This window comes from Ranitomeya variabilis, chromosome 1, assembly GCF_051348905.1.
Source record: "Ranitomeya variabilis isolate aRanVar5 chromosome 1, aRanVar5.hap1, whole genome shotgun sequence".
Lineage (NCBI taxonomy): Eukaryota > Metazoa > Chordata > Amphibia > Anura > Dendrobatidae > Ranitomeya > Ranitomeya variabilis.
Window position 1 is genome coordinate 686,784,497 of NC_135232.1, and position 24,432 is coordinate 686,808,928.

The 24,432-nt window shown below is 41.6% G+C and overlaps 1 protein-coding gene across 2 annotated transcripts in view; it reads left to right on the forward strand.

Moving 5' to 3' along the window:
* Window positions 1-24,432, forward strand: part of SYNE2 (spectrin repeat containing nuclear envelope protein 2) — a 424,330-nt gene that overhangs the window by 288,847 nt on the left and 111,051 nt on the right. For both annotated transcript variants that reach the window (XM_077265969.1, XM_077265976.1), the window contains exons 66-78: window positions 4,359-4,541; window positions 5,883-6,062; window positions 7,433-7,501; window positions 8,373-8,458; window positions 8,665-8,824; window positions 10,601-10,738; window positions 11,368-11,505; window positions 12,208-12,417; window positions 16,301-16,402; window positions 17,475-17,594; window positions 20,237-20,437; window positions 23,420-23,587; window positions 23,745-23,876. In XM_077265969.1, the coding sequence (XP_077122084.1) occupies window positions 4,359-4,541; window positions 5,883-6,062; window positions 7,433-7,501; window positions 8,373-8,458; window positions 8,665-8,824; window positions 10,601-10,738; window positions 11,368-11,505; window positions 12,208-12,417; window positions 16,301-16,402; window positions 17,475-17,594; window positions 20,237-20,437; window positions 23,420-23,587; window positions 23,745-23,876 (1,887 nt within the window). The remainder of the gene's footprint in view (window positions 1-4,358; window positions 4,542-5,882; window positions 6,063-7,432; window positions 7,502-8,372; window positions 8,459-8,664; window positions 8,825-10,600; window positions 10,739-11,367; window positions 11,506-12,207; window positions 12,418-16,300; window positions 16,403-17,474; window positions 17,595-20,236; window positions 20,438-23,419; window positions 23,588-23,744; window positions 23,877-24,432) is intronic.

Here is a 24,432-nt window from a genome sequence, read left to right on the forward strand (position 1 = left end):
AAATTGATGACAAATCAAAGAGATGGATAATACGAATGGTAACAAAAGAGCCCAGAAAAACTACTAAACAGATTAAAGGTGAACTTCAAGCTCAAGGAACATTGTGTCAGATCGCCCCATTCGTCATTGTATGAGCCAAAGTGGACTTCATGGGAGAAGACCAAGGAGGACACTATTTTTGAAATAAAATCATAAAAAAGACTGGAATTTGCCAAACTACATGTTGACAAGCCACAAAGCTTCTGGGAGAATGTCTTATGGGCAGATGAGACAAAAATGGAAATTTTTAGCAAGGCACTTCAGCTCTATGTTCACAGACAGAAAAATGAAGCATATATAAAAAAGAACACTGTTCCTACTGTGAAACATGGAGGTGGCTCTGTAATGTTCTGGGGCTGATTTGCTGCATCTGGCACAAGGTGTCTAGAATCTGTGCAGGGTACAATGAAATCTCAAGACTATCAAGGGATTCTAGAGAGAAATGTGCTGCCCGGTGTCAGAAAGCTTGGCCTCAGTCGTAGGTCATGGGTCTTGAAACAGGATAATGACGCAAAATATACAGCTAAGAACATCCAAGAATGACTAAAAGCAAAACATTGGACTATTCTGAAGCGGCCTTCTATGAGCCCTGACCTAAATCCTATTGAGCATCTTTGCAAAGAGCTGAAACATGTCATCTGGAAAAGGCAACCTTCAAACACGAGACAGCTGGAGTAGTTTGCTCTTGAGGAATGGGCCAAAATACCTGTCGAGAGGTGCAGAAGTCTCATTGACAGTTACAGGAATCGTTTGATTGCAGTGGTTACTTCAAAAAGGTTGTGCAACAAAATATTAAGTTAAGGGTACCATCATTTCTGTCCAAGAAAATTTCATGAGTTTTATTTATTTTTATTTTTTTTTAATTCTGTGGAAGCTTGGTTGAAAAGCAATGACTTTCATTTCTTCATTTTCATAGATTTTTTTATTTATCATTTTGTCAGATTCAAGTTATTTCTGTGACCATTGTGGGTTATTCTTGTCATTAAACGAGAGGTACCAACAATTTTGACCATGTGTGTACATATACAATGGTCAGGTATGCAAATACAGGTAGAGTCCTAAATATATAAGTGGATGAAACATGTCAGTTACCAGTTTGATGTTCGACCATGTGAGCTGGGCTGCCTGGCGGTGTGGAAGTACTACCTGTTTCCAGTTCCTTCCAGCGTGTTTCATGACATAATGCTCCCTTTAGAAGTGAACAGCAAGCATGACAAAGAGAGATCACATGGCCTTACACAAGCTTTTATCCCCTTGGTCTATCACTCTTTTTTCCACCCCGGGATGGTCCTTTCCATCTCGGGTGGTTGCAGCTAAGGCTCCCAAAACCTATGAAGATCATAGGACGCCATTGGAACCAGCCGGGCCCCCGTTACACTTGGATATCAAACACGGCTTTGCTACCTGGCTTCTACTAGCCATTTTGTGTAAAGTCTCCCCCCTGGGTGCTAGAACGGATCGAGACCCTGGAAGGCGTTCGGCCTTCCCGAGACCTCAAAAATGTAATCAGTGTACAGCTAGGATATACAATAACTTCATATTCTCCTTAAATCTCCTTATGAACTCTTATCTGACTGGATGAATGAGTACAGTTGATGGACATGACTTAAAACCCCCCATATTCTTAATGGCCGGTCAAATCCTTTAAGGACAGCCCTGTCTGTTCACCATCCAATGACATAACTGCAGGTGGTTCAGCAGTGCTGGTCACACACTCGGTGGCTCAGAAGTGCCATCTGCGCCTTATTGGGAGAACAGTATTATAAATTGCACATGGTAAGGGGACCTATGAGATTCTAGTTGTGCCTAAGATGGTAGGCCACTGTTAGCAGGGCAATGTTCATGGAGGAGATTAGAAAGAACTTCTTATGCAAAGACGTATTGCTTGACTGAAAGTGCACGTTCTAGAAAATCCATAGTTGTGTTTCTTTTATGACTTTGGCTCTGGGATGACGGACACCTATAGATTTGCATGGACTCCACCTTTCATGCAAAGGTTTGTGAACAAAAGATCAGAATACATGACGAGAACATGGTAAGAGGAGAAACAAGAAGGTGATCAAGAGTGGTGTTCATATATCAGGTGAGAGTTTTGAAATGGAGAGACATCTGTGTAGATTAGGGGGGAATATCTACATGAAAGGGAGAATAGACTACTCCACAAACTGCTGGAGAACAACTGGATGTTTTACAAATAGCATCAAATTTACACATGGACAATACCGATTAAATAAGCTTAAAAAACCCTTTCTGAGGGTCCATACTGTACACAGCACATGCACGTGACTGTAGTATAGATCCAAATGTGCTGTCAAGGATGTGTGTCTGTCTCATGGGCTCTATATAGTCCCTCCACCAGGTCCATATTCTCCTATAGAAGCAATGTTTCTGGAGAAGCCTCTATAAGCATAGTTGACAACAGTTGGCAAATTTGCCAAGAATGTCCCACATTTTTGGAAACAATCCCATCATTTCCTGTTTGCAAAACCCAACTCAAAAGTTGGTGTTTCCACCTGTGTTATCTGCTGTGTATAAAGGTGTTATTAGTCATTGTACAGAAGGAGGAGGTGAGCTGTGACATCACCTATTGTGAATGGTGGATCCTGTGTTATCTACTGTATATAGAGGTGTAATCATCAGTCATTGTACAGGAGGAGGTGAGCTGTGGCATCACCTATTGTGAATGGTGGATCCTGTGTTATCTACTGTATATAGAGGTGTAATCAGTCATTGTACAGGAGGAGGAGGTGAGCTGTGACACCACCTATTGTGAATGGTGGATCCTGTGTTATCTACTGTATGTAGAGGTGTAATCAGTCATTGTACAGGAGGAGGAGGGGAGCTGTGACACCACCTATTGTGAATGGTGGATCCTGTGTTATCTACTGTATATAGAGGTGTAATCAGTCATTGTACAGGAGGAGGAGGTGATCTGTGACATCACCTATTGTGAATGATGGATCCTGTGTTATCTACTGTATATAGAGGTGTTGTCAGTCAGTGTACAGGAGGAGCTGAGCTGTGACATCGCCTATTGTGAATGGTGGATCCTGTGTTATCTACTGTATATAGAGGTGTTGTCAGTCAGTGTACAGGAGGAGGTGAGCTGTGACATCATCTATTGTGAATGATGGATCCTGTGTTATCTACTGTATATAGAGGTGCTATCAGTCATTGTACAGGAGGAGGAGGTGAGCTGTGACATCACCTACTGTGAATGGTGGATCCTGTGTTATCTAGTGTATATAGAGGTGTTGTCAGTCAGTGTACAGGAGGAGCTGAGCTGTGACATCACCTATTGTGAATGGTGGATCCTGTGTTATCTACTGTATATAGAGGTGTTGTCAGTCAGTGTACAGGAGGAGGTGAGCTGTGACATCATCTATTGTGAATGATGGATCCTGTGTTATCTACTGTATATAGAGGTGCTATCAGTCATTGTACAGGAGGAGGAGGGGAGCTGTGATATCACCTATTGTGAATGGTGGATCCTGTGTTATCTACTGTATATAGAGGTGTTATCAGTTATTGTACAGGAGGAGGAGGTGAGCTGTGACATCACCTATTGTGAATGGGGGATCCTTTGATATCTACTGTATGTAGAGGTGTTATCCGTCACTGTACAGGAGGAGGAGGAGGTGAGTTGTGACATCACTTATGGAGAATTGTGGATTTTATGTGATCTCCTAAATACAGAGGCGCTATCAGTCACAGTGGCCCTGTCTGTGATGATAATGTGACTGCTGAAAACTGATCTCTACAGAACAGGAGGTATGAGCCTAATAATAGACTTGGAGAACAATCTGGAAACTTTAAGATTTTCTGATGAATGTTTCCTTTAAGTGGAGCATATATATCTTTTTTCTGCCTAAAATTGTCACACAGAATTCCCACACTTCTTCTTAGCTATTCTAATTATTCAGTGATACATTCTTTATTTGCTTGAAGCTAACTAAGCAAATCTGCCCTCTAAGATTCTTGGAGAATGTGGTGCCTATCCGTAGACCCCTCACAATGCGAACCACCGGTTATTATGCCTTTAATCGGAGCTGCAGGCCGACCCCTACATAAACAGTGCGCCTGTCTTGGAATCAGTTAAGAGCCCATGGTACGTTCACGTTGAGTAAATGCAGATGAGCTGCCAGCGAAACTGTTGACATTAGATCACATGAGAAGTTTTTTCCCTCTCTACACTTGGGAATGAGCCGTTGGTTCATCTCTGCCATATGTAAGGGTATGACAGCACTTCCGCTGTTTGCAGCACATTTTGCTTACTTTGACCTCTTCTTTTCATGCACCTGTTGTGATTTTTCTTCCAGGAACAGCTGGAAGATGCCGGCAAAACCCTGGCTGATGAGCAGCCCAAAATGATCCTCAGTGATTGCCAGGGGAAGGTAACAGAGGTGGAGCTGTGGCTGCAGCAGGTGACGCTGTCACCGGAGGAGAGCCGACAGGACCCAGATATGCTGCGGAGCGTGGAAGAGCAGCTTGCAGAGTGTCAGGTAAGAGGACGTGCGGACAAAGTTCATGGTGGAATGTATAAAAGTAAAAAAACTCTGCAAGTCATAATGTGCACTTATGCTTTTATTTGTACTCATACCTCGTGTCCTCATCTCTGTAACTCATCTATTTTTTTGATGCACTGTTATAAATACATATTGACCATATAATCATATTCTTCAACTTTTCAATATACTTGGTATTATGAAAACTTTTTTTGCTCCCAGTAAATGGAAGTTTTCTCCAGTTTACAGACATCAACTTTAGTGACCAATGCCAGGCAGCTGCTGCCAAGTTTAATAATACATGGGATGCATTAAAAGAGGCACTGACGCTCATGACGGGTACATAGTTTGTCTCTGTACAAGTCACTAGTTCGACCACACTTAGATACTGTTTACAGTTTTGATCTCAGGTGTATAGGAAGGACATAGCTGAACTAGAGCGGGTGCAGAGAAGAGCGACCAAGGTTATTAAGGGAATGGGTGTACTACAAGATAGCTTAATAAACTTGGGGTTATTCGGTTTGGAAAGTGAAATCTTAGGAGTGATCTTATTACTATAGGTTGAAGTCAATGGACTTAAGTTTAATTTGAAGCCTAAAAACTCTGAAACTATGTACATTCCTATAAAAGTTTAGGTTGTTTTCACAGTAATTTTTACATCATGTTTGGCTTATACAACAGGTGGATATGTGCTGAATGTATAGTCCACCAAAAAGACTGTTTTTGGTTGCTTGTCGCAGTACCTGCAAGGTCCGAATGTGACCCCATTCACTTGTGTTTCTCTGCAAAGTAGTTACTGCACCGAGCGAACCTTGCTTGCGCGACAAGTTTTGCAGCCAAAGTTTCCGTGTAGGCCAGACTTAGAAAGTTTAGGTTTGTATCGCAGGCTTTGTACATTGGCTTAAGGAGATTTAGTATATCAAGACTTAATTATGTTATTTATTGGGTCAATTATAAATCGTCAAGAAGGTCTTGTTCAGTAGATGAGAAGATCAATAAGCTATGGATGTGTGTATATATACCGTAATATAAGTACAGTACTGTGCAAACTTTTTAGGCAGCTGAACAAGAGAGAAATCTAAATCAAATGAATATATGGTGTGACTGCCTTTTGCCTTCATGAATTTTTCTAGATAAAGTTTTTGGATGAACTCGACAGGGAGCTTGTTCCAAACTTCTTGGAGAACTAACCACAGATCTTCTGTGTATGAGGCTTGTGCAAATCCTTCTGTGTCTTCATGTAATCCCAGACAGACTGGATGATGCTGAGATCAGTGTCCTGGGGGGGCCGGATCATCACGTAACGGACTCCTGCTAAGTTACATCTTTTCTTTCCAGAAAACCTTACAAGAAACAGAAATGAAAATCAACCTACTGTTGGAAGATGCCAACTACAGACAGCAGGGAAACGGGGCTGTGCTGGAAGAAGCAGAGAATTTAGCTCTGAAGTTAAAGGCTCTGAAGAACAGTTTAGAACACATGCAAAAAATGCTGCAGGCCAAGTTTTCAAGTGTACAGGTATCCTGCCATTATTATCAATTAGGAGAATTTTCTTTTGAAATATGTAGATTTTTTTTTCTTTCCAAGTGAAAATGCCGCTGTTCTCCTGAACCCGATGTGGTTTTCTTTTGTTCATTCTCCTTTCCATTCCTGAGATATAGCCTCCTCTTCGCCGTATATAAATATAGTCTTGTTAGTTAGGGTAAGTTCACACAGGGCATTTTTGCTGCGTTTTTTTAATGCTAAATTTCAGCTGCTTTTTACAATACCAGCAAAGCCTATGAGATCTCAGAAATCTCATGCACACACATTGGGTTTTTGTTTGGTCAGTATTTTGTGTTTTGCTGGGTTTTTTTCATAGGGCATGTCACTTCTTTCAGTGTTTTTTCAGTGATTTCCACCCATTGACTTGAATGGATGGTGAAAAACGCTGCAAATACGCAGGTCGACTTTTCTTGCAGCGTATTTGCTGCAGAAAAGTCAAGGACAGCCGGATGTGAAGTTACACTTGGCTCTGCTACATCTAGATAACAGGCTTCATGATGCGTCCATGCAGCCTGTCATCCAGCAGAGCGGACCCGATCCCCATTCACTTGAATGGGGGGTCCGACATTAAAGTGTTTGGCATGCTGTCATATGCATGACAGTACGGCAAACACCGCTTCTGATTGGCAGGGAAATTATCCCCGCCGGTCAGAGAGCCGCGATTCCCATGCTGTCAGAAAACAGCGGGAGCGCTCAGCTGTGATCAGAGGTATAAACTTTACCTCTAATCACTGGTGTCAGCGGATGGGACAACTACTCCCATCATCTGAAACCTACAGCCGCTAATTACAGTGATGGCAGGAGCGGAGGATGGGAGTTTTCATCTGCCGTTCCTGCTCTATAAATAAATAATTTTAAAAAAACTGGCGTGGGTTCCCCCCTATTTTTGATAACCAGCCGAGCAAAACTCAACCACCAGTTGTCAGCTTCAGCAAGTCTACAGGTAGTTATCAAGAATGGAGTGATCCTCACACTTTTTTTTATTATTTAAATAAATAATAAAAAAAAAATGGCGTGGGGTCCCCCCATATTTGACAACCAGCCTAGCTAAAGCTCACAGCTGGGGGCTGCTATTTTCAGGCTGGTAAGGGGCCATGGATATAGGCCCCCCTCAGCCTAAAAATAGCAGCCCGCAGCTGCCCAGAAAAGGCGCCTTTATTAGATACGCCAATTCTGGCTCTTTTCCTGGCTCTTCCCACTTGCCCTGTAGCGGTGGCAAGTGGATTAATGAGGGGTTAATGTCACCTTCCTATTGTAAGGTGACAGTAAGCCGGCTTAGTAATGGATAGGTGTCAATAAGAAAATTACATTTTTGGAGGTCTCAATTTGTATATTTTCTGCAGATAATTAATGGAGTAAAGGAAGAGCACCCATTACCAGCTAAAACAGCCGAGTCTGCTGAGAAGAGCCTGGTAGGATATTACATCTTTTTTTATTTCATTTATATTTTTGTGGTGTACAAACCAAGGTTCACAAATCTCATATAAGGTGTCTTATATGTATCTCAATTCTTTCACAGTTTTCCAAGAAATCAGTATATAGTAAAATATATATTTTAGTAAATTAATAGAAAAGAATACCCAATGATTGTACTCTCATGAGCCTGGCACTATGCATTATAGACTTGTACGCACCCAATGTGCCACTATATAATGCCATGTAAGGTGCCTTATTCTCCCCTAGATGTAGTGGTTCATGAGCACTAGCACTAATTTTTTTCCCCACATGCTGGTCCATAGTCCATAGATTTTGATTGGTTTTGTAATGTGGATATGATCTTTAGGTGTTTGTACATTTCACAGAGATGTATCCTCTAAACTAGCCGGCCTGTCTCTATTGGTTTATAATACTGTAGATGTAAGCAGTCCATGAAATACTAAAGAGGACCTGTCACCAGGTCAGACGTAACCATTTGTATTATGTTTTTTTCCAGCTGCTCCCAAGTATTGTCTTCTTTTTTTTGGTTTGTTTTTAAATCTGTCATACGGTTTCATAGATATGGGGCTTTTTGTTTAGTTCTAATTTTCATGAGCTGTACCAAGGGGGCGTGGCTCACAGGTAATTATGCCGAGTGGCCTTAAGACATGCCCCAGAGGATCCTGTGAGCCTCTTCTCTAACTAAAGATGATAAAAAAAATTGCACTGAATGAAAAAGGCTGATATCTCTGGAACTATATGTGGTGGATTAAAAAAATAATCATGGAAGCAGTGAAAATAAAATAAGAGCATAAACTGGACAGGTCTAGTGACAGGTCTAATTAAATGCATACTACTCCTCTGTAGGTTGTCACCACAGGAAGTACCAGTAAAAAACACCCCTTTGAAATCACAGTGCCACATCAGGAGGCCGCTATACCATCACAGCCAAGGTAATATTATTCCACTAGGTATATGCTCGTTGAAGGTGACATACTGCTCAGATTGTGCCCATACAATTGTAGATATATCTCACATCTATAAGCAAAGCATGCGTAACCTGGCCACATTGGGTCTCACAGTAATATTAAATGTTCATGTAATGACTGATTGTGATGACCTTGGAGCAATATTCATTGTGCTACATTATTTCCTTTAGGAGCTCCTCTGGGGATGGGCCATCTACTCCCATCAAGTCTCGAAGCAAAGCTTCTTTGTCCATGATTGAAGATATTACCTGGAGCAAGTGGGTGTATCTCCAGAAGGAGCTGTCCTACCGGATGAAGGCGACGTCTTCCAGACATGCCACTAAAGCGGATGTAAGTCTTCTTGTGTGTTGTATTACTATTAGAATAGGAGGCCATCATCTTTTATAATTACCTTCTTCTTAAGAAAAGTACATTTTACACTTTTTTGTATAAATCATGTTTATTGAAGCAAATAAACAATAAAATAACGAAATAAAGTAGGAACATAAACAATCTGGTCAATAGAATACTACGTACAATTCTGGCATAGAGTTAATGTCCCAACAATTTCACAAATTTATTGGCCAATGCCAATAGTGTCTCTTATTCAGTTTGATAATGTTAGTTATTATAGTTATAATAGACAATCACCAGGAAAAGTATTTGTAACTCCAAAAACTAAGTTACATATGTTGGTAGAAAACACCACATGTAAGATAAGGAAATTTTGAGAGAAAGAAAAGTAGTGAGAAGAAGAAAGAAGGGGAAAAGGGAAAAATAGAAATAAGGGCAAAAATGCGTATTATATGAAATTGGGTATGGAGAAACTGGTCTCCCAACCTCGGGTGGACCCACACCCCCAACTAACTGTGGAGAGGACAATAAATTGTTAAAATTGGTTTCATATCATGGAAGCAGGTTGAATTAGATGAATAATGTTCAGGATATATAAACATCTGGAGCTACAGTATTTCAGATATAGATCAGGATCTGGATAACCATAAGTCTAGTTCTGGAGTTTCCCTGAATACAATCCAGGGAGCCCAAGTATTGTAAAAAATGTTAGTCCCCAGTAGTCTGGTTTATCAATTGTTCCATTCTATAAATCTCGTTAAGTTCTGCAACAACATTTTACACTTTTTAATCATTTAATACACATAGAACAATTTTGGATAAAGTCTTAACCGACCATACACATTAGATGGCTGACAACTATTCTCCAAACTCCCTCATACACATGAATGCTTGGCTCAGCCAGACTCCTTGGACAATGGCTTACCTCCCCGTCAGACAAAAGGAACAAGTTATTGAATTATGATAGCCTGATCTTATGTCCCTCACTGTAATCTGTCATGGGACAATTGGAAGGCCCCCATACACATTAGATGGTCAACTGGTCCAACCAAAATGGGTGGGAACTGCCAACTTTTATACACTGTTTATGGAGGCCTTTAAGCAGGACTCAGTTGCTATTTGACTACTGGTTATATAAGATTGGGGTGGGGGCTACTCACCTTCAGTGCCCATCAGCAGACAGCATCCATCTTTTTATTTTATCTAATGAGATGTGAAGACAGAAGATGAGGAGATATGAGGGTATTCATTCTTGTCAGGCTCACTCTACCAACAAACCCCAGACTAGTCTCCAAAATGAATTTAGACCTCAGACTAGACCATTGTAAGTTCTCACCTTGAATTAGATTCCAGAATTACTTTAGACTCTAAGCTGTACTTAGAAATTACTGCAGACCAGATCTTCTAAAGTTTGAGACGTGATGGTAGTTGGTTAAAGAACCCAACATTTCATTTCCTTCTGTTAAAACAACTCAGGACCAAGGAGAAGTTAGTGATGCTTGTAGGGTGCAAATCACCTCCAATAAATAACTTCCTATTTAGAAATTTTAATTAAAAAATAATCAGAATAGGTTTGAGGAGTGTCCAGACTTATCGAATCTCTCTGTGAATGAGCCATCCTATACAGCGCCGGTACTCTTAGATAGCCATTGATGCCACACAACGTTCTTACACCCAAAAATTATCCCTTCTATCCTTTTTCTGAAGATTTCTATCTGTTTTGTATGAATGCCATCAATCTGAAATCCTATCATTAATGTCTTAAAATATTAGGCTGCAAAAGATGTGAAGATTGGCTTTATATCAAGAATCCCCGTGAGCTCTGTCAAATCGCCACTTATAGAAGAATCCAAGCATTTCCTCACCCGGCTCAAGGCTTACAATGAAGAAGCCTCATGTTCTCTCACTCCGGTAAGAAGTGTTGAGCAAAATGATTTGCGGGAACCTGGTCCAGTGGCCACGTCAGTAGTCCATGGCACCCAACCGGAACCCTTCAAACCTACTCCTACCTGCTGGCATCCCCAGCGCCTCTACCGATCAGTAGACCCTGCGGGATGTCATGCATGTCTCGCGCCTCATCGATAACGTCACACTGGTCCTACAAATCAGAAGAGAAGCCAGGGATTTCAGCAGGTAAGCTCTGCTTGGTGGCCATGGACCACTGATCAGTATCCTTCAAATATTTTTGATCATCTCTACTAATAATCCTAAATATTATATATTGATATTTAGGCCCTACATTAAATGCTTAAAAGTGTTGTCCTATATTCACAATAATCCTCTATCCACAGATCACAAGATCGGAGGTCCCCAGTCTCGCGCTTTCTTGGAGTGGTGGTCGAGCATGTGCAGATGAAGCAGGGCAAGCATGCTCGACCACCACTGCATTAAGACCCCACCCTGTTAAGATCAGTCAAAGCTCCAGTGGTGGGACCCCCAGCAATCATCAGCTTGTTACCTTTCCTTTAGTGCTGGCTTATAATTAGGCTCTGTGTTGTATTGTTATCCATATGTGATACCCAAATGATACTATTTTTTAGGAGGGTGCGAGGCATCTGCATGGAGCTCTTTTTGTGTGGATGTGTTCAGTGTCCCAGTGGCTGCAGAACATTGAGGAAATGTTAGATCTGGATGTATTGACAAGGGAGGAAGCAGCTGCCGAACTGATCTTCTATGAGGTATGCCGAGTGAAATTATAAACTTTACTTTAGTATCGCTATAAAATACACAACCATTTCTTACACATCCATTTCCTACTTGGCATTTTCCTACCATTTTGTGTCTGCAGCTCCCATGCGGAACTACAGCTCTGGCAAAAATTAAGAGACCACTGCAAAATGTTCAATTTGTCTGATTTTTCTCTTTATAGGTATATTTTTAGTAAAATGAAAATTGTTATTTTAGTCTATAAACTTCTGACAACACGTCTCCGAATTTCCAAGCAGTACATTTTGTATTTTTTTTCTGACAAAGAAAAATGGTCAAAATTACCAAAAAAAACAGTGCTTCCAGACCTCAAATAATACAAGGAAAACAAATTCATAATCATTTAGAAACAACAATACTAATGTTTTAACTCAGGAAGAGTTCAGAAATCAATATTTTGTGGAATAACCATGATTTTTAATCACAGTTTTCATGCGTCTTGGCATGCTTTCCACCAGTCTTTCACACTGCTTCTGGTGCAAAAATGTAATCAGTTCTTCTTTGTTTGATGGCTTGTGACTATCCATCCATCCATGGGGTTCAGGTCTGGAGATTGGGCTGCCCATGACAGCGATTTGATGTGGTGGTCTCTTAATTTTTGCCAGAGCTATATATTTCCATAAGGACTTACATGATATTTGTTTATGAACTAATATGATTTTTGTTTTTCCCAGAAACTTACGGAGGATTTGCATGCACTTTCTGAAGAAATGGGCTACAACACTAGCACACTCTTATCGCCCATCACCCATGAGGGTGCACACACCAGCATTTTGTCCCAATGTTACAGCGACTTGAGGGACTGGCTCATTCAGGTTCACAGTACAACAAAGACCAGATCCAAATGTATGCAAGGCGAACTGGACAAACACAATGACTATCAGGTAATCGGGCCCTGTGTTTTACACGGATGGTTGATTTTCACACTGTGGGGTGTACAAAGCACTGTGGAGCTTCCCTGGCTGAAGAGGAGGGTGAATGGGCGACTTCTCGATCACACGCTTCAGCTAATGGATAGGCGTGTGCGGCTAGGAAAATGCACTATAATAATTCTCATTGTCAGTAAATTAAATATAATGACACATAACACGTGACCCTAATATTTCCTTTTCGCCTCTCCCCTTCCATTTTTATGGTATTATGGATTTCCTGGCATAATTTGCCATTGACAGTGTATGGTGCCTGAAGTGTAATAACCACCATCCATATGGCTGAATATTTTCCTATGACAAAACTTAAATTGCAGCCCCCATGACCCATTTATATCAGGCTTCTGATTATTTTGGCTTCTATCCTTTCCTTTCTCCCCCCTCAATGTTCTTTTCTAGCAGCCCGCTTCACTGTATAGAAATGGCGCCACGCTTGTCTATGAGCTCTGAGTGGGGCCAAACTGCAATACCAGACACAGCCTCAGCACTGACGTGGCGCTGTTGATAGAAGAAAATCAGGCTCTTTTTCTCTTCCTGAGCATGCACTTTACATCTCCAAATTTTTAATTATTATTATTTTTATTAATTATGTTACTAGTAATTCATTTATTTATATAGGTAATTTAATATTTGTAAGCTAGTCCCTTCCGGCTCTATATGTCTAGCTCAGGCATCCATGTCTGTTCATAGACTTCATATAATTCATCTTTTTTGCACCTGTATTTTCAGCGTTTGATTATAATGTTTTCTACTAAAGTTTTATTTTGCTTCCTGCTACCTGAGCATGAAGAAACAAGTCTGTGTAATATCGAGAGGGAGTATAATGTATTGTGATAAGAAATTATTGGGGTCACTCAATGAGGACCCTTTAGCTGTCTGGATAATGTAGTGACAGTTGACAACCTTTTTGTGTAGGCTTAAGTCCTTCCCCTCCTGTAGTGTAAACCCCATCTCCCAGGAATACCCCTCTGTTCACCTGGGGTCACATAATCCATGTCCCCTTTTTGCCCCGAAGTCCCACTTGGCAACTAGGGTTGTCATAAGTCCTCCTACTTTCCATGAAATAATTGCAATTCTGTAGCCTGTTGTTTTAGATCTTGCTGTTGTGATGTTCCTCTGTTATTCTTCCCTTTCACTTTTGGGTTTTCTCCACTTTAAGGAGGACTTTTCATTTGATGTTTTAATGTGAACCGAGTTGCTCCTCCAATTACCACTGCTCAGCTGATTCTGGAACACTTTTTATTTTTCTTTTGTGCCCCTCCATTCCAAAGTTATGCCCCCTGGAAAAAAATGATGCAAATTTTCCCTTTAACTAACTGGGAGTGTACCACAGAACGTCTCTGTGGGCGTTTGCTTTTTCTTTTCCGACACTGACCAATCAAAGCGCTGCTGCACCCACAGAGGCGTTCGGTGGTACACGCCCAGTTGAGGGTGGGAAAATTGTCATCATTATTTCTGGAGGCATAACTTTGGAATGCAGGGGCACAGAAGAAAAAGAAAAACTGTTCCAGAATCATTGGAGAAGCGCCAATTAGATGAGGTACTCAGTTTACATGAAAAGAAAAAAAAATATTAACACAGTCCAACATGTGAAGTGAGGCTGCTTAGGGACATACCATATGTTCCAAAGTTATGATATCGCCTAGTTGTCAGTTTAGTTATACATTTCTATTTCCAGGAAAAATGGCTGAGGAACAGCACAATGCAGAGTTGTAACAAAATATGTTCCATAATTGCTATTTCTGAAGTGAATTCACTATAAGGTGGATGTGTTACTTACAGTAGATAGTTATAAGCAGCAGCTATGATCAGAAAAAATAGTATCCTTTCCACCTAAAAAAGCACCACACCAGTATAATGGTTATTTCTATCCAACAGGTAATCCAGCTCAGGCAGTCTGTTAAAAGCTTTCAAATTTTATTAGGCAAATTCTTTAGATTGAGTAATCCATTCAACATTAAAGTCACAAGCCCCCAATGTGGGAAGAGTTCTAGGGTCAGACGCGGTTCTTAATCCTTTCAGCATAAAAGTCACAAGCCATCTATGTGGGAAGAGTTCTATGGGCAGGTGCATTTCGAACCAAGCGGTTCTTAATCCTTGCAAGGATTAAGAACCCAACCACTAGGTACGAAACGCGTCTGCCCATAGAACTCTTCCCACATTGGAGTCTTGTGACTTTTATGCTGAATGGTAGAAAAGAAAAAGGGAATAGGTCACACATAGGGGATCACCTAAGACAGGACACCAGCTTTAAATTACTTAAAATAATTAAGAAAATCATACACAAAACATTAAAACCACTAAAAGTAGTCACACATGTGACATAACTTCACCTATCTGAAGGCTCATAATAGAGCCAACCACCTATAGCAAAACTCCGATAATATATAATTAGTATAAATAAAGGCTTTGTGTCTAAATTAAGTATTTTAACGCTGGTGTCCTGTCTTAGGCTACTTTCACACTTGCGTCGGTACGGGTCCGACGTACCGACGCACATTGTGAAATTTGTGCACGACGTGGGCAGCGGATGCAGTTTTTCAACGCATCCGCTGCCCATTCTCAAGTCTGAGGAGGAGGGGCGGAGTTTCGTCCGCGCATGCGCGGTAGAAAATGGCAGACACGACGTACGAAAAAACGTTCCCTTGAACGTTTTTTCGTGACGACGGTCCGCCAAAACACGACGGATTCGTTGCACGACGGACGCGACGTGTGGTCATCCGTCGCGATCTGTCGCTAATGCAAGTCTATGGGAAAAAACACATCCTGCGAGCACATTTGTAGGATCCGTTTTTTTCCCAAAACGACGGATTGCGACGGATGCCAAACGACGCAAGTGTGAAAGATGCCTTAGGCTACTTTCACACGTCGAGTTTTTTGCATCAGGCACTATCTGGCGAATGCTGAAAAAACGGATACGGCGCAGATTGTGAAAAACTGATTTTTTTTCCGACTAGCATATCCAGATAATTGGATAAAAAAATTTGGAGCACGTTCAGTTTAAAAAAACGGAATCTGTCATTTTCTGGATCCGGCACCTTCCGGCTCCCATAGGCTTCCATTCTAGCAAACAGCCGGAAGCGCGGCTTTTTTCTCGCCGGAGACAAAAAACATTGCTATGGACTTTTTTTTCCAGAAACCGGAAACGGCAGATTTGCCAGATCTTTCGAAAACCGGACGAAACGCAATGTCATCCGGCACTAATACAAGCAAATGGGGAAAAAACGGATCTGGCGGCAACATTTCCCAGATCCGTTTTTTTGAAATTTAGCCGGATTGAGCCTGACAGCGAAAACCTGATGTGTGAAAGTAGCCTTAGGTGATCCCCTGTGTGTGACCGATTCCTATTTTCTTTTCTATTAGTGTCAAGTACAATATAGGTCTGTGTTGGATCCCTGTAGAATATATCTGTGGTGCCCCCTCATCCTACTGTATTTTGTTTTTTGCTGAATGGATTACTTATTTCAAAGAATTTTCCTAATAAAGTTTGAAAGCTTTTAACAGTCTGCCTGAGCTGGATTACCTATTGAATTGGTTGCTTTTCCTGCTGCACTGCAGTTTCCGTGCTCGGAGTCCTGGATTCTTGGATGGGTGAGCTGACTTCCTTGCTTCTTCCAGTGGTTATCTCTGGTATTGCATTTCCACTAAATAGAAGTGAATGAGGCACAGCCATGTTTTTCTAATCCCGTAAAATCCATTCAAGCCTAACGTAGATATGAAACCTTCCAGAATACTACATGTTACATCTTTTCTCAAAGTGGCAGAATATTTTGAGCCCATACAAAAGAACCACATGAAGTTTTAATGTTTTCTTTTCTTCTTGAATATTCCATTCTAGAATGACATTCGCCAGTTATACGATGTCATAGTGAGGAAGAAAACTGATCTCATACAGCGACTGGGTACCAGAGGAGTTAGTGAAGCGGCCGGCCTGATTCAGGTGCTTCTTATTTATCAAATGTAACCTAGTAAGGAATATCTTCATGTAAAGAGGAAAAAGAAACACTGCACTCCCCAGCCTTTAATGCTTCTTTTATTAATCTGAATGGGAATTACAAGATCAGGCTCCTTCTAGTGCAACATGATGGCTGTTTCGCTGGTTAAGCTTCATCCGGTGCCTCATACATAGGAAGGAGTCACTGCAGTGAAAAAGTGGGTGGGAGAAACTAAAGTTACCAACAAGACTCGGAAAAAGATGAATGAGTGAAATGGTGAGGCTAGAGAACTTCTTACACGGCCAACACATGTGATCATTCCTGATCACATTGCTTTTATGCTGCCTAAAGATAATAGTTAATAGCAGATAATAGCAAATGATAATAGCAGTATATGTGCAACGAACAATTTGCCTACAGTCCCTGTATGGGAAGCGAAAGATCATGTTAATACTCATTCAATCCCATACAGTTTGGATTTTCTTGTCTTAAAGAGCCTTTAAATAAGCGCCGATCGACTTGTATGGATAGAAATTGACCTGAAAAAGGGCTCTTAAGACTCTTAAGGCTCCCAACATCAGCCAAAAACACAGGTCTTGACTGACAGTCTAATGTGTATGGGGCTTCCAACTCTACCATGGCAGATGATGTTGGGGGAGATAAGGATCCAGCATGTCCGATTTCGGACAATCCATCCTATTGTTCTCCATGAGATAAGCCGCCACCAGAAGAATCTGGTAGCAGCTCTATTTGTGGAGAATGTAGGATCACTAGGCTGAGCAAACACTTCTGTGTATGGAGAAGTTGGGCGAGACAGCTGCCGGCTGAACGATTAGATAACCATTGGTTTTACAATGGTTTGCCCAAAGTGTATGGGCTCCCGTATTCATTCATCTACTATTCTGTGTTTGTTGGGGAGCCCAGAGGTCAGAAGCCAGTCCAGGGGGACCAGAGGATTTTCCATAGTAGCCCAGGATCTTTCCTATTAGATATGTCTATAGAACGTTAATAAATGACAATATACAGGCACAGAATTATATATTTGAAGTCATTTTTGATACCTTTGCTTTCTCACAGGAAGCAGCTGCATATGAGAATGAACTTCTGAGCTTTGAAAGTCAAGTTTTATGCCTTAATGAGAGAGGAGAGAAACTCTCCATCCCAACGTGCTCTAACCAGGATGTTCACAAGCTGCAGGTGAGAACACAAGACAATGGGCTGTGGCAGATTTCCTAGGCACACAGGCACCAACAATACTGAAATATGGTTATGCACAATCACAATATTTAATAGTAGAATGGAAAATTTAGCAGAATCACTCAACCTCACACAGTACGTAAGGTTTTACGTCCATATGTTAGCAAATTAGCCAAGAATAATGCACAAAGTTCACCAATTTATTGGTTACATAATTACATACATAGTTATTAAGGTTGAAGGAAGACTTTAAGTCCATCTAGTTCAACCCATAGCCTAACCTAACATGTCCTAACATGTTGATCCAGGGGAAGGCAAAAAAAACCCATGTGGCAAAGAGTAAGCTCCACATTGGGGAAAAAATTTTTGGAAACATATTTTATTGTATGAAGGCTACTAAATGCCAAATTGAGCATTTAGTATTATTTAAATAATTCCAGCTATGCAGTGCTGTATAGTCTGTGTAACTCCTTCACCTAGCTATTTATTCTGCTGCTTCTGACCTAAATCAAACAACACACTGCTCTTGGCTGTTTTTACTTTCTCTGGTCTCCTGCTCCCTTCTTTTTAGGTTAGATATCAGCAGGGAGGGGGAGAAGATTAAATAATACAGAAAGCAGTATGGAGAGGGGGGAAAGCATCTATGGGACTATAGATAACAGTAATGGGTGCCAGGGTTGCTGTAGCAACCAGAGTCTGGAGCCTAGATGGGCCCATATGAGAAGACCAATCATATTAAAACACTGTAATGATTGGGGGCCTGTTGGAGATTTTGCATTAGGGCCCACAAACTTCAGTTTACGCCACTGCAAACGATGCAAGCTGAACTGTATGCAAGTATAGATAGGGACGGTTTTAGACAAAGTGGGACCCTGGGCAAATGTTGGGCTCCAAATGCTAACATATTGCACCATCACACAGAAACATTTTGGTTGTATTTGCATGCGGTGAGTTCAGGCCGTTAAACTGGCGTGATCGACAATATTGAAGTCATTTGACGCTTGTTCCCAAGTTTCTTTACACTGGCTGTGGAAGAATGATGGGCACAGATAGTCCTCGATACAGTATAATGCAGGTCCCATATAGTACATATAGTATAATGAACTCCCCGTGGGCCTTGCTAGAGTATAATGCAGCCCCCCTTGTAGAGTATACTGCAGCCCCCCACAGAGTATACTGCAGCCCCATCAGAGTATACTGCAGCATTCCTCAGACTATCATGCAGCCCCTTCAGAGAATACTGCAGCCCCCTCAGAGTATACTGCAGCCCCCTCAGAGTATACAGCAGCCCCTCTCAGAGTATAATGCAGCCACACACGCAAAGTATAATGCAGCCCTCCTTATCACAGTATAATGCAGCCCCCCCACACACAGTATAGTGCAGTCCCCCACCCACAGCATAGTGCAGCCCCCCCAGCATACACAGTATAATGCAGTTCCCCCACTCACAGTATAATGCAGCCCCCCCACACACACGCAGTACAGTGCAGCCCCCAGACTCACAGACTAATGCAGCTCCCGACACACAATATAATGCAGACCCCCCCCCCATACACAGTGTAATGCATCCTCACACACACACACACACAGTATAGGGCAGCTACACACACAGATATACACACACACATACATATATATATATATATATGCTCCGGTCTCATCGGCTCTACTGCTGGCACAGTGTGGCGCACAATGAAGTGACGTCATTGTGCGCCTGCTGAGTCACAGGCAGAGTAGGAGTGATGGGAGAGGGAGCGTCATCTGACACGCTCTTCTCCATCTCTGCTTTCAACTGTATCGGCACGCCCACGGCTTACCTGCGGAGACGGACATGCGGTGTTTCTTCCCAGACCTCAGCATGTCTATTCATCTTGCGGATTTCACCCGTACAAAATTTCACTGATAAATTTCACACTTAGGGTATGTGCAGACTTTCTGTAATTGGCAGCGCTTTGGACTCAGCAAATGTCCGCAGCATCCAAAGCGCTGCCGGCTATTGAACACAGGTGAATTCGCATGTGTTCATTGAATCGTGCAGAATCACCGCATCCAATACATTGTACGGGTTAAATTTATCTTGTGGAGACCCGCGTCTCCGCAAGATGAATGGACATGCTTCCGCCTGGGAAGACGCGTCATATGTTCGTCTCCACAGGTGATCCCCGGCGTCTCTGGACACATAATGGACATTGGATTTCTTGAAATCCCATCCACTATGTTGGAATATCTGGATGCTGCAGGTTGGACGCTGCGCAAGTCTACAGCGTCCAACCCACAGCGTTTATTGACCTTGTGCACCTACCCTTACGGACCCCATAGCGACCGCATGGTGTACCCCTATTAGCTGGGGGCCCCTTGAGGAGCGGGGGCCCTAGGCAGCTGCCTGGTCTGGCTCCCCCTAACACTGGCCCTGTATAGGGAAGAAAGCATTCAGTAGGTCTGCAGAATGGGAGAAGAGAATCACACAGGCTGTGTATGTAGAGCTAAAGAGCATCCAAAGCAGAGTCTCCAGGGAAAGGAAAGGGGCCTGTACACTCCTCAACATCAGTGTTACATGTGTTGCTACTTATTATAGCGGTGTATCATTTACAGCCCTTGCACAGGTTCTGTATCTATGTAATAAAGATTATACATTATTTTAGGATGTCTTGGATGACACCTGGCACATTCTTCGGGCAAACCAGGATAAATGTAGCAGTGCTGTTATTAATCAGTCACAAGTGGACGCGCTACTGTGTGCATTATCGGAGCTGCTGTCTTTGGGAAAAGAAAAGATTGCAAAAAGTCAAGAATACCGCTGCCGAAGTATAGAAAGCCTAAAAGCCCATGTAGAGCATCACAGGGTACGTATGTTGAAGTGCTCAATGTGGGCTAAAAGCGTCTCTAAAAATACGTAATTTAATACAAGGTTTTTTGCTTAGTCGCTTATTAAAGCCTTGTCATTTCCCTGCGCTCCGCCTGTGATGCCGTTAAATAAAAGCAAATATCTGAGTGATATCTGTGCAGTGTTAGCAATTTACCTCTACAATTACATCCTTTTAGCTGCTTATGATTTGCAAACATGAAAAAGGTTTTTTTTTACATTTTAGAGGCTCTTTAGCAACTTTCTTTGGTTTGCAGCCTTTTCTTCGTAAGAACACTTGGACTTTTCTTCTCCTCAAAGGTGGAATGATTTTTAAAACCTTGCTGTGTAAATACTTGTTATTGCGCCCCCTACATTTTTTTTACTCCCTCTGAGGATTCACCTAAGGTTCTGGTGAGAAAAAGACACGACATCCATATGATGGGAATGACCTACTGAGCATGTGTGACCACCAGAACTGGACACATTAGGTGGACGTTCTGAGAAGGAATCAAAAGAACACCAGGGGGCGCCATGACAAGTACCTAGCAGCAATATTTACACGCAGGATTTTATTAAAAGATTCAAATTGTAAAACTTGTTACATAATGATCTGTAATAAGAAATGAGTGTTTGTAGGATAAATTTGCAGGGCATATAAAGGGAGAGAATGGACGTGACCAGGTGATGACACTGTGCTATGGATCCGTCTATCTGGAGCTGTGATGGCACACTTCTAAATTGTTGTTACTATTTCCACCTTGTACATTTTATGATGCACTCAAAAATGCACAATCCTATAAAAAAAATCCTATAAAAAAATTACTTTGACTATCACAGTTTCCAAGTATTTTATTTTGTTTTTTGATTCTAGTGATTCTAGTGAAATCTAAATTTAGAATATATTTGAGGCTGTTTCAGAATTTTTTTCTGATCTTGGATGAGCGTGCATATGACTCCATGCTGACTCCAGCATGCCCAACCTTTCTTTACCATAACATCTTCCATTGGAACATAGTGTCATACTGAATACACTGACTGTCCCGCAGCCATCGGTAGGTTCTCTGGACATTTATTTTGTGGCTATGGCCAATATATATCAAAGACCATTATTTAGAATCAATCAACTTTCAGCCGGGTGAGTCTTAGATCTAGAAGATGTCCTTCCACCATAAATCCAAAGTTGTTTCCACTTTTTAACCCCCAGGTTTAAAAGAAACTTCCCCTTAATCTGTTATATCCACGATATTAAGTAATAAATGAGATAGGTGAAAACTTTGTGATTGCTGGGTGTCTGACCACTAGTACCCCAAAAGATCTGGAAAACAGGGTTCTGGACCCAGGAGATGTGCTCCTCAGAGCCCAGTCTTAAATGGAGTGGAAGGGGCATGCACTGCTCCCTACTCCATTGATAGTGTATGGGACTGATGAAAATAGCTGAGCTCTGTAGTCCGTTTTCTCCAACATCCCATAGACTATGAATGAGACAGAGGTTGAGTATGCCCATCTCCGCTTCATGCAAGACGGTGCTCTGCAGAGCCCAGATTTTAGGTCAAGTGCCCCCTTCTTAGGATCGCTGGCCCTAATAATAACAACCCTTCAGCATCACAATGAGTGAGACACTTCCGATAGTGACTATTTATTAATTAGTTAATCATCTTAGACAGTTTTACCAGTTTGCTGTCCTCATTCACCGCTCCTGATCTCTCTTCTAATCTCTCAAACTTCTCAAGTCCCTGTTCCTTGGATTACGGTTATTTTCACTGAGCGGTGTGGGCGGATTTATACATAGCCACAGCTTAGTCGCTATTTTTACTGTCCCTTTAATTGATTGTGTAATAATGGTGACATCAGTACAGAACTGCTGAAAATACCCACATCAGGAATGACAGAACCCCGCGTGTCACAGCGCAGGATTTGCGTTCTCTGGCCTTTTTGTGCATCATTATTCCGTTCTTTAGATGTTGCATCCTCGCCGGGAATTCCAGGAAAACCCCTGTAAAATAGATCAGTTATTAGACTATTCTTCCCGGCATAAGAGCAGCATATCAGAAGGGACAGATGTGCGCTCCTATTGCCATATATTTAGTGCTGTGTGGCTCTCAGACTCCTAGGTTATGAGTCCTTCATATTTGGTATTCCCCTTCTCTTCTCTGCTGTTCATATTTATTTTACATTCACCCCACAACTGAGAAGTGTTTTATTTTTGCAACAATTCAGACATATGCGTTTTTTGCAGGACATGTTGTGATTTCTGCTAATAGTATTGTGGGGTACATGTTAGTATATACTATCTGTCTGGTTGCAGGTTGTCACCATAAGAATGCCAGTGCTCACAACCATATTGTCAGAACTTTGGTATTAGCTGGGTTTCCCTGCACAGTGCAGTGATTAGACTTGAATGCAATGCTGAATAGGTTAATGTTCCCCACTGATCCCCCAGAATGCCCTGTGATAACAGAGTGGTAGTGAGCGTGTACGACCACCAAGAGAAGTGGTCGTACATGCTCCCTACCAATATTTAACGCATAGGACTTTTCATGATCTTGTGGGTCGCAGAGGTCAGACTTTACCTTTTTATTGGACAAGGTGCAGGTAGCAGTTACTTGACTGTGTCCTTAAAGTGGTTGTCTCATGCACAGAACAGATGATAAATATATGACCTCATTGGTTCCATTGCTGGGACCTCCACCAATCACAAGAATGGGGCTCCTTAAGTCTCCTCTGTGATTGGAACAGTAATGAGCATGTGCAACCATTGATTCTTCCACTGTCTATAGTAGAGCTTGTCGCACATGCTCACTACCGATCCTGTGGATAGAGTTAATTACTTTATTTCAGGCATGTTAGGTGCCAACCCCATTATGTATTTTCATTGGAGTTATGTTGGAAGCGATTTTGCTGTGGAAGTCGCATATTGGATGCTCCTTTGGAAGACCTATTTCTCAAGGGACTAATAATTCTTATCTCTTTCTTAAAACAGAAGTTCTTCAATCACTTGGAAAGTCAAGTTGTATTACTACATACCTTTTCATCACAGAAAACAAATCCCGACCATAACAAGGAGCTTATAGAGATGGTAGCTCAAGACGCAGCAACCCTGAGACAGCAATCAGATGACCACTGTATTAATATGATGGTTATACTGAAGGTAATATTACTCACCTTCTAATGTTCATGGTAATCAAGAACCTACGTTTCCTCTGTTATCATCTCTAGATCACACCCAGTTTGTAAATAATTGTGACCGGGAGCTCCACCCTGTTGACCACTAACTTATGCTTTTACTTTGTTCTTCACTCCAACAGAACTGGAAAGACTTTGACTTAAGATATAATGGTCTCAGTAAGAAATATGAAGCCCTGGAAACCATGATCCCTACAAGCAGTTTGGTGGAGGAGTCTGTAGAAAGGGTCACAGAACGCCTAAAACAGTACCAGGTAAATTTCAGCCATCTGACAGCTGGTAGATGTTCATGTAGATCTAAAGAGTGCAAAAACATAATGACTTTGAGTGGACAATCAGTTCTAAACATGGCGGATATCTTTTCAGATGAAAGTAAGATTTACCGAGTTCTAAAACTGCGGGATTCTCATTGTATTTATGTAATGTCACTTAAAGTACTTTATCAAAGTCTAATTAGCAAAACTGAGGCCTCCTGTAAAGAGATCATTCTCCTTCAGCAAACCTTTGCTCATATATGTTGAGAGCTATTGAGATAAATATTGGCACAATGTATGAAATGTCTTTGAGAGACTTGGTCTAAGTGGGACTGACAACACCTTTCAGTTTTTTGTAGGGCATGTAGAAATCCAATAAGTGGGTCCTCCAATCAGGACCTCATCTTTCATGTTACTCTAGGGCATGTAGACTTCCAATAAGTTGGTCCTCCATTCAGGACTACACTTTTCATGTTACTCTAGAGCATGTATGTATCTAATAAGTGGGTCCTCCATTCAAGACTACACCTTTCTTGTTACCTTAGGGCATAAAGGC